General features: G+C 37.4%; 1 protein-coding gene across 1 annotated transcript in view; it reads right to left on the reverse strand.

The window, feature by feature from the left end:
* Positions 1 to 17,357, reverse strand: part of Fbl6 (F-box and leucine-rich repeat protein 6) — a 273,653-nt gene that overhangs the window by 188,851 nt on the left and 67,445 nt on the right. Inside the window, exon 2 of the mRNA XM_090404578.1 lies at positions 11,957 to 12,119. Coding sequence (XP_090260704.1) covers positions 11,957 to 12,117 — 161 coding nt within the window. The 5' untranslated portion in view covers positions 12,118 to 12,119. The remainder of the gene's footprint in view (positions 1 to 11,956; positions 12,120 to 17,357) is intronic.

Genomic DNA, 17,357 nt, shown 5'->3' on the forward strand with positions numbered 1-17,357 from the left:
GTTTCTATTTACAGTATGGCCAAGAAACATTACAGAAATGAAGAGCAAGTATTATTAAAAGATGGGATAGTAAACATGTGTTTATATTTTATAGCCAAGTTATACATAACAGAACCTCAGCTGGCAACCTCCAAAACAACTATCCACCTTAAATGCCCAAACTACACACCTTACACAATTCCTATCATCACAAGGATAGCACTGTGGGCATTCACAAGAATTGACATCTTATGTTAGAGGATGCTAAACTTTCATTCTCTTCTAATGTCCTCTGGTTCAAAATTCTCTTAAACTTTTTTTTGTATTCATTTGCTGTCTCTATCACACTCCATTTTTTTTTCTCTCTGATCAATACATGAAAGTCCACAAGACCTATAGCACATTAATGTTGTGTGGGCAAGAGGAATAGAAGTAAGGAGGAATCTGTTAACATTTTGCTTGAACAGCAGTAGATGGGATGTGACTGGAGGCAGTGAAATTGGTTTATGAGTTTCAAGATGAACTGTAAAAGGGTGTTGGTTAACAGTGGCTCTTATTTTAATGATTTTGGAGGAAAGTGAAGAATTAATAGTGGCCAATTCAGTACATCACTGTCCATGAAAGTATCTATAGAACAGGCATAAGGAAGAAACTGAACATCTGTTAGAGAAGGATTGAAGTGGATATGTGAGAAAGGGACCATTAGCTGGATTGCCCTCTTCTGAATAGAATCAAGCAATCTTAGAAAGGATTTTAGTGCAAAACCTAAAACCAACATGGGAGCAATATTCCATGGTTGTTGGATTTGGGATTTGTTAGCAGCTGTGAAGGTGTGAAGGAGTGGCTTGTGCAAAAAAAAAGGCAGCTACAGAAGTTACGGTTGAAATGTGGTTGTGTCACAAATGATCAGAGGTGCAGGTCAGTCCAAGAAGAGAAATGGATTCTTGTTTGGATATCTCAGTATTATTAAAGGTAAAGGGAGAAAGGAATGCAAATTCTTTCTTGCAAGAGATCAGACAGGACTGAGTAGTTTTGGTGGCATTGAAGTTTATAAGTTGCCTTTATCCCATCGGGATATAGCTAGGTGATCGAGTTCAGATCACTGAGGATTCTAATACTCAAGCACTATGAAGTCTGCCAAATGTAAAGGAGGAATGGAGTGTACTATCATCATCAAAGCTATGGATAAGATTGGAAGTCTGTGAGAGCAGGTCATTTATATACAAGAGGAAGAGAGTTGGTGAAAAAGCAGAACCCCTAGGATACTCCAGTGAGTTGGCAATCCAGTTGCAGAGTGTGGAAGACAGACCATAGGATGACAGTTTGATAATCAGGCCATGCCAAACCAAATCTAATGCCTTTGAAATGTTGAGGGCAACCACGTGAATTTCTCCAAATTTTTCCGTGGCTTGAGTTCAGAGTCAGTTAATTTTGATTTTTTATGGTGCAAAGACATCAAAGATCATAATGTGCCACATAGGTTACAGCAGTACATAGAGCAAGAGTTCCGGTTTCTGTCCCCCCCCTCTTCCCCACATGCAGTGAAAATGATACCCTCAAAGACATACCAATCTCACTATATGGGGCCTGGATCCTCTCCCATTTGAGGGTACAGCAGTAAAACAATTCCACAAGCCAGTCGCTGGTTAGTACATGGGACCAAACCAGGTAGTAATGAACCTGGAGGCCTGATCAGCTAGCGAAAAATCCTGCAATCACATATTTTGCCAGTTCGTGACTGGGGGAAGACCAAATACTGTAGCTGCAGGGGGAACAGCTGAGAACATGTATGGACTCCCCTCTGTGTGGGCAGTATGTTTGCAAGTGTCACCTCTCACTGCATGCTCTACTTTTTTTTTTTTTTAAATCTCTTCCTCACCAAACTCAATGAACCACAAACCAAAAGAAATGTTTTTACTGTAGATATTGGAAATTCTCCCATGTAGTTCAAAAAACCTACAAAAACATCAAAAATCCAAAAGGCAACAGAAATTCAACCAATCCAGACCATTGTACACCTCCACTGCCCAAACCACACAGCTCTTTCCACCACAGGGGGGGGGGGGTGGCACTTGTGCATTTGTGAGAACCAACATACCATGCCAGAAATCATTATTCTTGTTGAGAGGCTTATACGCTGGTTAGACATAATAACTAATATTTAAGGAATTGACAGCGTATACTGGAAATATAGATTAAATAAACTTTAATATACACTTTCCGATATTTCGGCGAACGTTACGTTGCCATCTTCTTGGGAACTTACTAAAAGGACACGTGCACACAAGTACTAATACAACAAATGAGACTGAGGCTAGGATGCTAGCGTTTTCCTAAAGTCCTGATGGTGCCCCCTGGCGGGCTATATTGGTAGTTCTTGGCCTTTGGGCTGAAGTTCTTTTGATAAAAGTTTCCCAAATTTGGGGTAGTTTCATGCATCCAAATTTGTTGAGGTTTGGCATGTTCCTAAGGGCCGAGGCTGATTCCATGAATAGTCTTTCATACTTGAACTTGCTGCGGTGTATTACTGTGGCTTTCTTCCATCTTATTCTGTGGCGAGTATCCAGAGCGTGGTCTGCAAGCCCAGAGTGGCTGTACTGGTGGAATCGGATGTAATCCTTGTGTTCTGAGATTCTGATATTTGCTGTCCTGCCTGTTTGGCCAAAGTAGGACAGTTTACAGCTGCAAGGGACCTGGTATACACCAGGTAGGTCTAGGGGAAGTGGTTGGTCTTTGGTAGAGCGGATAAGGGATGCCAGTTTTCTATGTGGTCTGTAACAAGTGGTCAAGTCATGTTTTTTTAAGATTTTATTGATTTTTTCTGAGGTGCCTCTGATGTAGGGAATAGTGATGGATTTAGAGTAATCTTTTTTGTGAGGGGGAGGGGGTGGTGGGTTGTGGATGACTGGGTTAAGTATTTTTTGGATTTTTTGGAGGGGGTAGCCGTTGGCTGAGAAAGTGTCACGGATGTGATTTAGTTCAGAGGTTAGGGCTTGATCATTAGAACAGATTATTTTTGCCCTGTTGAATAATGTTTTAATAACTCCATATTGTTGTGAGGGGGGGGGGGGGATTGTTGGTGGATGTATCTGCCAGTATGGGTGGGTTTTCTATAAACTGAGAAAACCAAGGTTCCATCAGGTTGGCGGGTGACTAGTGTGTCTAGGAAGGGGAGGTTATTGTTTTCCTCTTTTCTTGTTGAGAGGCTTATACGCTGGTTAGACATAATAACTAATATTTAAGGAATTGACAGCGTATAGAATCAAATTCACCCTGGAAAAAGAGGAAAACAATAACCTCCCCTTCCTAGACACACTAGTCACCCGCCAACCTGATGGAACCTTGGTTTTCTCAGTTTATAGAAAACCCACCCATACTGGCAGATACATCCACCAACAATCCCACCACCCCCCCTCACAACAATATGGAGTTATTAAAACATTATTCAACAGGGCAAAAATAATCTGTTCTAATGATCAAGCCCTAACCTCTGAACTAAATCACATCCGTGACACTTTCTCAGCCAACGGCTACCCCCTCCAAAAAATCCAAAAAATACTTAACCCAGTCATCCACAACCCACCACCCCCTCCCCCTCACAAAAAAGATTACTCTAAATCCATCACTATTCCCTACATCAGAGGCACCTCAGAAAAAATCAATAAAATCTTAAAAAAACATGACTTGACCACTTGTTACAGACCACATAGAAAACTGGCATCCCTTATCCGCTCTACCAAAGACCAACCACTTCCCCTAGACCTACCTGGTGTATACCAGGTCCCTTGCAGCTGTAAACTGTCCTACTTTGGCCAAACAGGCAGGACAGCAAATATCAGAATCTCAGAACACAAGGATTACATCCGATTCCACCAGTACAGCCACTCTGGGCTTGCAGACCACGCTCTGGATACTCGCCACAGAATAAGATGGAAGAAAGCCACAGTAATACACCGCAGCAAGTTCAAGTATGAAAGACTATTCATGGAATCAGCCTCGGCCCTTAGGAACATGCCAAACCTCAACAAATTTGGATGCATGAAACTACCCCAAATTTGGGAAACTTTTATCAAAAGAACTTCAGCCCAAAGGCCAAGAACTACCAATATAGCCCGCCAGGGGGCACCATCAGGACTTTAGGAAAACGCTAGCGTCCTAGCCTCAGTCTCATTTGTTGTATTAGTACTTGTGTGCACGTGTCCTTTTAGTAAGTTCCCAAGAAGATGGCAACGTAACGTTCGCCGAAATATCGGAAAGTGTATATTAAAGTTTATTTAATCTATATTTCCAGTATACGCTGTCAATTCCTTAAATATTAGTTATTATTATACCATGCCAGAGAATGCAAATTCTTGAATTCCCACTATTTGATCTGCTTTGGCTCAAAATTTTTCTATCAAATCAACCTACCCTTTTCATATGCTCCCTCTATTGCTTTCCAAACTCCAACTACTCTGATCACTTCAACTTTCTCTCTCCCTCTAAAGCTCAAATTTCTGCAGTCTAAGTACCTCAACAGTGATTACCACACCCAAGGTAATCCTTCTTGGAGACTTCAATGTCCACAACTCATATTGGCTCCCCTTCTCCAGCTTTACCAACTAAGCAGACAGGGATGCTGAGATGTTCACCATCAGTAATCACTTATCTCAGATCATCAATCTTCCCACCAGAATACCAGACAATCGCCTCCAATTTCCCAACACACTTGACCTCTTCCTAACAAGCTCCCCTTCTTCCAGGTATACTGTGGTTGTCAGTTCTCCTCTTGGAAACTTTGGCCGCAACCTCATACAAGTCTCTTCTGCTAAAGAACAACCTGCACCCAACAGTTCATAGTCTTGTGTCCTTGGCACTACAAGGGAGCCAACTGGGAGGACCTCTGTGACTTCTATTCCTCCCACCCATGGTCTCACTACTGCTTCAGTTCTTCTGATCCAAACACCTGCTCAGACTAAATAACAGTAATCATTCTCACAGGAATGAAGGTTTTGTCCCCTATTCCAGTCCAAATTCTCAGCCACCATCCAAGCCTTGGGTCTCAAAAAAGTATGCCAATGCTGTAAAAGAAAAAACCTCTGCTTATGACAACTGGCTCAAGAACAAAACTCCAGCTGCTCTCTCTGCCTATACTGCAGCCCACAACAATTGTAAAAGAATCATCACTAAGTCGAAGTCACACTCTGAAATGGCCAAATGCTTCAAACTCGCCTCCTGCCCAAATGGCAGTCGCTCCTTCTGGCCCCCTTGTTGAGGCCATTGGGTGCAACTTCTGCCCATTCAGGTTTCCACCACTCTCACATTCAGATGGTACTGTAGTCACCTCACCAATCACTAAAAGACAAGGCCAACTTACTTGCATCATTCTTCTCTTCCAATTGCTGCAGTAACTACCTAGACAAAGTTTTCTCCACTGCACAAAGAATTGCTCTCTCATAGTCTTTCGGGGAAAAAAAAAAAAAAAAAAACCTTAACAACCTGAACACAATCAAGGCATCTGGTTCTGATGGTATCCCACCTATCCTGTATTGCCTTTTTAATCTATCCTAATCAACTAGCATCTACCCTACAACATGAAAACGGGTCCACATCCAGCCCATACCAAAGAAAGTCAATAAGTCAACCAACAAACTACCATCCAATTGCTCTAGCTTCTGTTCTTTCTAAAATTATGGAGAAGGTCCTCAACCATCTACATAGCTACCAACTAATCAGTGACCCAGCAGTACAAATTCTGCCACTTGCAATCTACAGCTGATTGTCTTGCTTTCACTACCCACTTATAGACTCAAGCTATGGAGAAACTCACGTGGCTGACCTCAACATTTCTATTTGATCAAGTTTAGCACAGTGACCTACTCAAACTACCATTCTATGGTATGCCTTCCCCAGTCTGCAACTGGATTGCCAACTTTCTCACTGGCTGCTCACTACATGTCATGGTGGACAGCTTACTCTCCTCTGATTTCCCTACCAATGCATGAGTATCCTAGGGTTCTGTTCTTTCACCCACTATCTTTCTCCCACAGACCTCCAATCCTATCCATAGCCTTGTTGACGACAGTACAATCCATTCCTCTTTTTCATTTGACAAAACTGCTAATAAGTATTCGAATCATCAAGATCCACCACAACCAGCGACTGAACTCATCTCTTCTAGCTATCTCCAGTGGGGCAAGGATAACCTTGTAAACTTCTATGCCACCAAAACTCAGTTCTGCCTGATCTCTCAAAAAGAAAGAATTCGCATTCCTCCCCATCTACTTTCAGTAATACTGAGATATCCAAACACAATCAGATTTCTCTTCTTGGACTGACTTGCACCTCCAATCTTTCCTGGCACAACCATATTTCAACTATAGCTTATGCAGTTGCCAAAAAACTTGGTGTACTTTTTTGCATAAGACGCTACTTCACACCTTCACAGTTGCTAACTCTATACAAAGCCCAAATCAGCCAGATGAAGATGTAGAATGTTTCTATGAAGGCATTTAAATGCACTTAACAATGCTAAATCAGATGACATAACTATCGTTATGGGAGATCTAAATGCTAAAGTAGGCTCAGAAAAGATCTCTTCCTGCATGGGAAATCAGGGCCTGGGACATAGAAATCCAAGAGGAGAAAGATTAATACAGTTCTGTGAAGAAAACAATCTGGTAATAGCAAATACTTTATTTAGCCAACCTCCTAGAAGATTTTACACATGGAAAAGTCCTGGAGACAGCTAGAGGAACCAGATTGACTATATAATGATTAAAAAAAGATTCCGGAATAACATCTTACAAGCCAAAACATACCCAGGGGCTGATTGGATCAGACCACAACCCTGTGGTCATTAAAGCAGCAATAAAATTAAAGAAAACAATGAAACCTATAAACAGAAAAATATGATCTTGGCTCCCTTAAAAATCAAGAAATAGAAGATAAATTTTTAAAGGAACTGGCACAATCCACTGCTGTTAATGTTCTTGATTCCACCAAGTATCCTTACCCTAAAGATGAGATTGAAGATAGATGGCAGAAATTTAAAGAGGGCATAAAAAAGGCAGTAAAACAAACAATTCCCAAATTTGAGAAGAAGATGAGTAAACTCTGGATGAATGACAAGATACTGAAAATGATGGAGGAAAGAAAGAAATGCAAAAATCGTCCTGAATACAAGAACTTAAACAAGGAGATCAGGAAAGAATGTAGGATTGCGAAAGAACTATGGCTCAACAACAAATGCAAGGAAATTAAACTTCTGGACAAAAAGCACAAAACCAGAGAACTTCATGAAAAAGTTAGGAAGCTAACTAGCAAATCTTGCAAAAGGGTAGGCTCTTGTTGCATTAAAGATACTAGTGGAAACATCTTAATGGAGAAAGACAAAATAAGGGATAGATGGGTAGAGTATTCAAATGAACTCTACAATCAGGATAGAATAGATAAGCCAATGCAAGAAGATTTGGAGGGACCTGGAAAAGCTCCATGAATGGAAGGAATTATGGCAGAATATCTAAAGGATTTAGATGATAAGACTATAAAATCACTGACTGACATATGTAACAAAATATACAAAACTGGACACCTGCCAAAAGATTTTAAGCACTCAACGTTCCTACCAATACCTAAAAAACAAAGACAATCAAATGTGTAGAGTACAGAATAATCAGTCTGATCAGTCAGATAGCAAATATTATGTTTTATATCATCCTAGAAAGAAATAAACATAAAATCAAAATGGAAATTAATGAAACACAATCTGTTTAAGAAAATAAAGGAACTAGAGAAGAACTCTTCAACATTAGAACTATTATAGAAAGATATCTGGAGAAGCAGAAAGAAGTCTATTTATGTTTTATTAACTACACGAAGGCCTTTGACAATATACAACATGAACAACTAATCAAATGCATCAGAAATTTAGGAGTAGATGGTAAAGATACCAGATTACTGATAAATCTATATTGGGAGCAAACTGGCTCAATAAAAATATCAGGAGAAATCTCTGAGGAATTCCCGGTAAAGAAGGGTGTCAAACAAGGCTGTGTTCTTTCTCCTATATTGTTTAACCTCTATACTGAAAATATCTTCCAGCAATTAGAAGAATTTAAAGGAGGCAGCATAGGAGACAGGAATATAAACAACTTGAGATATGCAGATGACACAGTAATGCTAGCTAAAAATAAAAAAAGATCTTCAAAACCTACTAGAAGAGACCTGAAGCTAAGTGAAAAATATAGACTTAATTTCTACTTCAAAAAACCAAAAGCATGCTGGTAACAAGAGAAAACAGAAAAATATCCAATATAAATATTATGATAAGAAATACCTTGGATCAAGTAGAGAGTTATATATATTTGGATCAACTAATTACAGAGAATGGAAAGTATGATAAGGAAATATTAAGAAGAGTAGAAATTGCTAGATCCACCTTCATTAGCATGAAAAACATTCTGACCTCAAGGAAAATTCACACAAAAACAAGAATTAGGCTGTCCAAATGCTACGTATGGTCAACACTGTTATATGGAGCAGAAACCTGGACAATATCAAAATATTGCAAAAATAAACTAAAAGCCTTTGAGATGTGGATCCTCAGAAGAATTCAGAAGAGTCCCATGGATTGCCAAAAAACTAATTTAGAAATATTAGAGATGATTGGGGAAGATAGGAATGTTGAAACCACTTGGCACTTGGTCACATACTAAGGCATGAATCCCTACAAAAAACACTTCTAGAAGGAATGATACAAGGAAAAAGAAGAAGAGGAAGACAAAGAATAGATCGGATGAGAAATATTAAGGACTGGACCTTTCTGTCCTATGAAGAATGCAAAAGAGCAGCACAAAACCCTACATGGTGAAAGCTCGTGGTAGTCAACCTCCTGGAAGATGACATCTGACAAGACAAGATATGTCATTACACCAAAGCGCATAACTTTAAATTTATGAACATTGAAATGACAGCCAATTTCAAGTCCACAATTCTAGCTTATTCAAATCATTCTGCAAGTAGTAGACATCACTTGCATTTTTGATTACACTGCCTATCTTTGCATCATCAGTATATAGCTATACCTCTTCTGTTAAATCCTTCCCTAATCTCATTAGTATAGAGATTGAATAACAATGAACCGTGGGCAAATCCTTGTGGCCAAAAGCTGGTCACCTTAAATCTAGCCGATTCACATACCTCCATATACAGTGGTGAGTTATAAGGGGCTCGTGTGAGCCCTTTGTTAAATTGTTCACAAATTTGCGAGCCCCTTGTTCTTCTTGTTTACTTTATTTTTTTTTAAAAAAAAAAATTTTTTTTGAAATATATTAAGCTACAAATTCAACAGATAACCTAACAAAAATTAGTCTATTTGGCAGTGTATAGATTATTTGGAATTATTGTTTCAACTCCTCTATAACGAATGCACCCAAGTTTGAAAATAAAATAAGCGCATGCGCTATCTTTACCCTTCTCCCTTCTGGCAGCCAATCATATGGTAAAACTGTCGATTAGCACTTGAAGTATAAAAACAAAAGAGAAATATAACGTATTTCAATATTATTGTGTTTATAAAAAATGTGGACTATTGCATAGGTGCGATTATAAAAGATTTCATTCTTATTATATTATGATAGTTAAAAAATGTTTTTCTTATGCAAGATAAATTAACACAGATGATTGTGTGCATATATTCCATGTTTAGATCACGAAATATTTGTTTAAAAATGATAGCCTTTACAGGTTGATTTTTCCCCTCATACTTTTTGATTGGCATTTGTACACAAGCTGTATTAATAAAAGTTTTTGTGTGAAATATGGCTTTTTTTTTTGCTCAACGATGCAAGCCCTTTGTTGAAATTTCCATAGCTCACCACTGCCCATATACCACTTTCTGATATCAGTCAGCCATCCTCTTATCCAAATTAAGAATTTATATCCAATCCCATATCTCATTCAACTTATGCAACAACCTTCCATGCAGAATCTCAAAGGCAAAGTCCAAAAGTATCATTGTGTATCCATTCCCCTTGTCTACATTAACCATCACATTGTTATGAAACATGAGCAAGTTACTGAAACATAATACCTTTCCTTAGTAAACCCATAATGTTCATCACAAAGTATAGATTGTCTGTTCCACTTTCTGTACATGATCTCTTACCAACTTTTCCAAAATCTTCATAACTCCAGATATACTGATCTGCCAATACACACTAGTCTTTGCACCACCCTTGTGCAAAAGGGATTATCTTATTTTTTTCCATGTCTGTGGTATCTTTCCTTGCAGAGACTTAAATTATGTAACAGCTACCACCTCCTCATACACTTGAGCATCTTCCTCCACTGAAGAGATAGCAGTGAACTCAATACATACTGCATACAACAGGTTAATAGTTTTTAGCAAAAGGGTACTCATTAGTTAAACAATCTCTTCTGCATCTACCACCCATACTATCTATACTGATGAGAGTTATCCTTTCAATTCCTCCTTTTACTTACAACATAACAGAATTCTATTGGGTTTTCTTTAGCTTGCAGAGCCAGTTTATTTTCATATTCACACTTAGATTTCCATATAATGGTTGTAACTCTTCTGGCAACGGCCTTATAATTTTCATAACTGACATCCTTATGCACATGGTATTCCTTCTATATCTTTTTTTAAGAATCACTTGCTTGATCAGATTGCTCATTCATTTCATTCTCATCCTGTTTATACTTTGAACTCAGGAGACATATTCCAATATTGCATCACTGATTTATTTTTTAAATATTTCCAATAAACTGACAATATCCTTCCCATATAACAGCAATACCATGGGATCAAACCAAGCATTCTCCTCAGCTGGTCAAATTTTCTGCTCTGAAGTTCAGCATTTAACCTTTTCTAAATGGAATATCCCAACACTTAACCACTTCCCAGATCAGTAGAGTATTATCACAGTCACCAGTGAGAGGTAGGAAAGAATGTTTATATCTTTCCTTACACAGAGAAAAATTATGCAAAACTGAATTCGATTTAAACAATTTACTTGTTGCTCGGTATTTTAGAATGCATAGTGTGAGAGGGAGAAAAGAATACAAGTGAAAACTTGTATCTGACACTTCTTTTTTAACTAATGGATATATCTCTTAAAAATGGAAAAAATACTGCAAAACCTCCTCCATCCTTCCTACACACCTGATATCACAGGATCACAAAACTCTTCTCATTACATACAAAAAGATAGCTAAAGTTTTTATAATATTCATGCTACTTTCAAACCACATATCCAGCTAGCAATCTTCACCTCTTCTATAAAAGATCTGTCTCGCCCTGTTGCACATCCTGGAGTGTATAAGCTTCCTTGTCCTTGCAACTTAGCTTGCAAACTAATGTTAACCTATTAACAGATCGGCTGAATGATTAGCATCCATCATGAAGATAATAAAAATTACACTTGTGATTACCTATATAGCAAATCAAAAATGGCAAATCATGATGGATGGTTCCTTCACACTGGATTAAATTACAAAAAAAAAAAAAAAGTGCTGCATAGGATTTGATATAGATCTGAGAAACTATTTTTAGAATCAGCATCAGTTATGAAATGCTTCCCTAATCTCAATTAAGCATGGCTGCATTAATTTGCCTAAGATACACAAGACAAACATTCTAAAACCACATTTACCTGACTTCTCTGAATTAACTCCATTTTTTATACATCTCTAGGGGTGCACTGATAGGATATTAGTTTTTTTCAGTTGATACTGGAATCATTCCTGCAACAATCTAATTGAGTGGTGAGTACTAATACTGATAGGATATTAGTTTTTTTCAGTTGATACTGGAATCATTCCTGCAACAATCTAATTGAGTGGTGAGTACTAATACTGTTGAGAAGATGCTGGTTTGAAATCCAATGAAATATTAGTAATTCTATAAATGAATCACTTATTTTGTTGTTTTAATACCATAAAAGCATTATTATGAATACGAGTAAAAACTTACCTAGAAGAATCAATATTTTCATCTGTTTCTGGTGAATATTCAGAGTCATCCGAATCATCTGAAGGCCACATTTCTCCTTGAAAACTAAACATCATAGGTTTCTGTGGATTTTTCTGGAATCCTCCTTCTAATCTTGAGTCTCTTCCTAATCTTTTATTCATAGCTACATTAAAAAATGCTAATGTTACACAGCAGGAAGAGTAGAGTATGAGTATTCCTAACCAAATGATAGTCATATTTTTCTTGAAAGAGTCATCCTCTTAAAACTAAAAATACCACATTCCTATTTACATTATAAATGAATTATTCAATTGGAGTGTAAACATCTCTCTCCCTAAACATTTGTCAAAATATGAAACAAATATTAAAACAAGACATTCCCTTAAATATGTAAAATATGGATGAATACTTGTATTGTTCCTTATAGACATTAACAGTCATATCTACTATATCCTGAATTGACGGAGGCCATGAAGACGACAAGGAATGGAAAATCGGTGGGCCCCGACAGGATTCCAGTGGAGGCATGGAAGGCACTGGAGGAAAAGGGAATTGACCTGCTGTGGGTCCTGTTCATGAAAGTTTGCCAACAGAAAAATATACCCGAGGAATGTAGGGAGAGTACTCTTGTCCCCATCTGCCAGGGTAAAGGGATGCACAAGACTGTGAAAATTACAGAGGAATAAAGTTGATGTCCCACACAATGAAAATCCTAGAAAGGGTTCTTGCCAAGGCAAGACGTCTGGAGGTGTCTGAAGGAGAAGAAGGCTCCGGAGAAATGTCAGGTTGGTGTGGGAGATGTACAGAAATGGGAAGACAAGTGTTCGGACATGTCTGGGACAGACAGAAAGTTTTCAAGTAACAGTTGGCTTGCATCAAGGGTCAGCATTAAGTCCGTTTCTGTTTAACATTGTGATGGAGGTGGTGATGGAGGAGGTGAGAGAAGATGCGCCTTGGACAATGTTGTATGCAGATGACATCTTGCTGTGTGCAGATTAAAGAGAAGAAGAAGCGGGAACTAAACTGGAAAGATGGAGAAAAGTACTGGAAGAGAGAGGTATGAGACTGAGCAGAAGTAAGACAGAGTATGTGTTGCACAGTGGGCAGTGGCCAAGAGACAGATCTGGACCCGGAAGGAAATGTCATCAGGAAGGTGAGGAACTTTAGATATTTTGGTTCACCAGTGGAAGAAGATGGAGGAGCTGAGAAGGAAGTGGGATGCAGGATACAAGTGGGTTGGAGGAACTGGAAGGAGATGGCTGGAGTGTTATGCGATAAGAGGGTGCCGATCAATCTGAAAGGCAAAATCTATAGGACAGTAGCGAGGCCAGCTATGACGTATGCTATAGAAACTGTGGCCCTGAGGAAAAATAACATCAGCAGGATGGAAGTAGCAGAGATGAGAATGCTTAGGTGGATGTGCAGTGTGACCAAAAAGGATCGTCTGAGAAATGACTATGTAAGGGGAACAGTGAAAGTTACGAACTTAGGAGCGAAGATACAGGAGGCAAGGTTGAGATGGTTTGGTCATGTGATGAGGAGGGAGGACGAATGTGTGGGAAGAAGGGTCATGCAGATGAATTTGCAAGAAAGGAGGAAGCGTGGGCGGCCAAAGAAGAGATGGAGGGAGCTGGTAGAAGAGGACTTGAGGATGAAGAAAACTTGGATGTGGTGACAGCCCAAGACAGGAGGATGTGGAGAAGACTCATCATCAAACAGTGACCCCACTTAAGTGGGAGAAGCAGCAGAAGAAGATCTACTATATCCTGAATTAAAAGCTTAACTAGTATTGTCAAAACCTTAACTACCACTAAAGAAATAGAAACCAGTCTATGATAAGTATTTTGAACCACACTTTTACAATTATATAATTTGTATCCTCTTTCTTCTCTAGTGTTAAGACTTGCATTTAATTTCTTGAATATCTTTCCAGGTAATGCTTCAAATGTTTTATCTTCTTGTTTTAGATAATCCTTAAGAACATAATGCTGTTGTTCATATAGTGACAATAATCATTATTTGTTGATTATACTTTAACTTCTTTTATTCATCCATATTTTACACTAGTGTAAATGCATACAATAATGCACTTTCATAAAATGTATATGATGCTATTCATTATGATTAAGTCATTTCCCAGAACCAGTTTCTCTGCTTATGTATTTTTTATAATGAGAATCTCCTTAGTCACCTTCATCACAGGAATGATGTAACCAACATTAGAAGAGCAACATACCTATCTATATTCTATAATTAATGAGACTTAATCTATTCCATCTTAGTGTTATGAACTATATCGTAATCTATGACTACTTGTTTCATTTTACTGCCAAGTCAATTTCCACATGATCCTTTGGTTACAAGGTCTATGCAATCCTCCCTCCATCTTGTCAATTCATTCTTCTTTCTGAGACCAGAGACAAATCTTAAGGTTCCACAACCAGATTCCTGTGTTAAAATTGCATTTGAAACAAAAAGAGGGACAGGAAACAAAAGGAAGGGATGTTAAGAGTAAATTATAAACTATATTTAACAACTTGGCTTGAATATGCTGACCACTTAGCTTACAGGTTCGAATCCTGCCTGTGGACATGGATGTTTATGATTGTCTTTAGGTGAGAGATGAATTTTATTGCTAAGTTCAAGAACGCTGACCTGCTTATTGAATGCCTGAAGCAGCTGGACTATGTTTCATATTGGGTTCTAGAGCAGGGTTTCTGGACTATGGCAAAAAAAAATAATAAATGCAAAAATCTAAAAAAAAAATATTAATAAAATAAAAAGTAACCTTTAGCCCACCCACAGTACAAATACACTACAGTATTTACTTGAATACAACTCGCCTTTTTCTCCCCAAAATTAAAGTTAAAAATTTGTGATGCAAGATATATGTAGAGATTTTCAGAAACAAAAGTTTTTCAAGAAAAAACTAAATTGACATTTATAATTAAATCCTTGGTATTCATTATAATTTATAACTGCTCACATTATTTATAAAATGAATGCATTTAAATTTTAATTATCAATGTTATTTATGTGAGCAGCCGCTCATCTTCATCAGGCTTTTAACAACAATGTTTCTGTGATTAAATTAATTATTTCTGTGAAATCATGTCCCAAGCTCTTAAAATCCAGTTGCGCAACAGTTCTAATGATAGTCTCATAATCTTAATCCAGCCCTGTGCAATCAAAGATCAAGTAGAAATCAATGCTCACTCACACATTTCCTCTACTGTTGCTTCCATCTCTATGCATATGATTGGTGTGGTGTTAACAAAAGATTGCATGACTCAATGACAAATGCAATCTGATGATTGTTGAGTTGAAATGCTGATTTTCTTAGACTGAATTCTTCCAAAATACATGAAACTGCCATAACAACATTCACTATCTATTTCTTAGTTTCAAACTTTTTTTCGTGTGCAAACTATATGCAAAACGTTTTAATTTCTTTTTTCATAAAGTCCGATATATGCGAGGACGAGTCATATTTGAGTAAATACAGTATATCATCATGCGTATCAAGGATTTAGGCCTAGTATGGCCTGTTCCGGCCTTAGAAGTCATCGTTGAATCGTTTAAGAGGATGTCCTGGTTTTCTTTTTCCTAACAGTATATATGTTCATAAAAGCCAGATTTTGTAAGATATCATAATATTTTTTATATTTTTATAAACATATATGTATATATGTTTATAAAAGATATAAACATATATACTGGTAAATACAGTATATATGTTTTAATTTGGCTTTCATGAATGATAGCCAGATTTAAAAAAAAAAAATTCCAAACAAAATATTATTATTATTAACCTCCCAACTGGCTAGGACATCTATAGACGTCCAGCTAAATCTGGATATGATGCATGCTATCTGTTGAAAGAACATGGATAAGAAGTGCAATTCAGCCAGCATGTCCATTAGAAGGTGATAATCTTCTAATGCTCTCTTCAGTGTGATAATCCCTCATACTGAAGAGAGCACTTAAATAGATTATCTCAGGCTCATAGCTGTGACTCAGTTACCTATAACAAGAAATGCAATTCCTTGATCTATGCTGGGTAACTGAATTTTAGTTACATTGGATAAACTAAAAATATAGAAATTATTTTTATTTTCACTTTTTATTGTACAATACAATTTTAATGCCTGGACAAAATAAAGATCCTTGCCTAATTTCTTCACTTAAATATTGCGTTACCTTCCAGAACCAATTTAATTATTATTTTTTTTTAATTGCTTACTCCACAAAACATTTTCTTTGTTCTCAAAGAAATTAATTCACAATAATTATTTGAAATATTATTTAAAAAACCAGCTGCTGACGTTCGAAATTATGTTATATTTTTGTTCAAAATCACGATTCAAAGAATACTTCACAGATTTCCTGAAGGACCTGCTTGAGCAACTTTGCTTTATAGAGAATAATGAAATTCTTTAAACATATCACTAAATTTTTCACACCTCTTTCTCCTGTTTGCTAGTCTGCGGTCTACAAATTCTCAATCTGTCTTCATAAACAGTATTCCACAATCCTGATATCATTTTTAATGCTCTCCTTTGTACTCTCTCCAATACATATCAAAATCGCAATGGAAACCAGGAGACCCGACCTGCGCACAATAGTCCAAGTGAGGTCTTATCAAGGCTTTGTAAAGAGGCAAAATGAAATCCTTATCTTTACATGTGAAAATTCGTTTCACCATTGCAATTATCTTTTGAGTTGTGTTTGCAATCTTTTCTACATGGTCCCTGAACTTCAACTTCATATCTACTAACACTCCAAGATCCCTAGCCTCATCAGTTTCTTCAAGCATAATCCTAACAATATAATACAACATTGTATATCTAATCACACTGAAGTAAATTACTTTACATGTACTGGCATTGAACTGACATCCATTTTCCCATGCCCATAATTCCATCCTATTCAAATTATTCTGTAAGTACTGCATATCAGCAGCATTCCTGATTACTCTACCTATCTTTGCATCATCAGCAAACAGCTGTATGTTGCCTGTCAAATCCTTCCCAATATCATTAATGTATAGATTAAATAACAGTTGACTAAGCACTGATCCTTGTGGTACACCACTGGTTACTTTAAATCTTGCAGACTCACATCCCCATATACCACTTTCTGATATCTGTCAGTCAGCCATCCTCTTATCCACACTAGTATTCTATAATCCAAACCCATATTCTCCAATTTATCCAACACTCTACCATGCTGTATTCTGTCAAAAGCCTTAGCAAAATCCAAAAGTAATGGTGTATCCATTCCCCTTATCTAGTTCAATGGTAACATTGTTATAGAATATGAGCAAGTTGCTAAAACAAGACCTTCCCTTAGTAAACCCATGTTGTTCATTACAAATTACAGATTCACTGTCAACCCATTT

This window comes from Typopeltis vanoorti, chromosome 1 (genome assembly GCF_054136105.1).
Source record: "Typopeltis vanoorti isolate ZY-2024b chromosome 1, IOZ_Tvanoo_1.0, whole genome shotgun sequence".
NCBI lineage: Eukaryota > Metazoa > Arthropoda > Arachnida > Uropygi > Thelyphonidae > Typopeltis > Typopeltis vanoorti.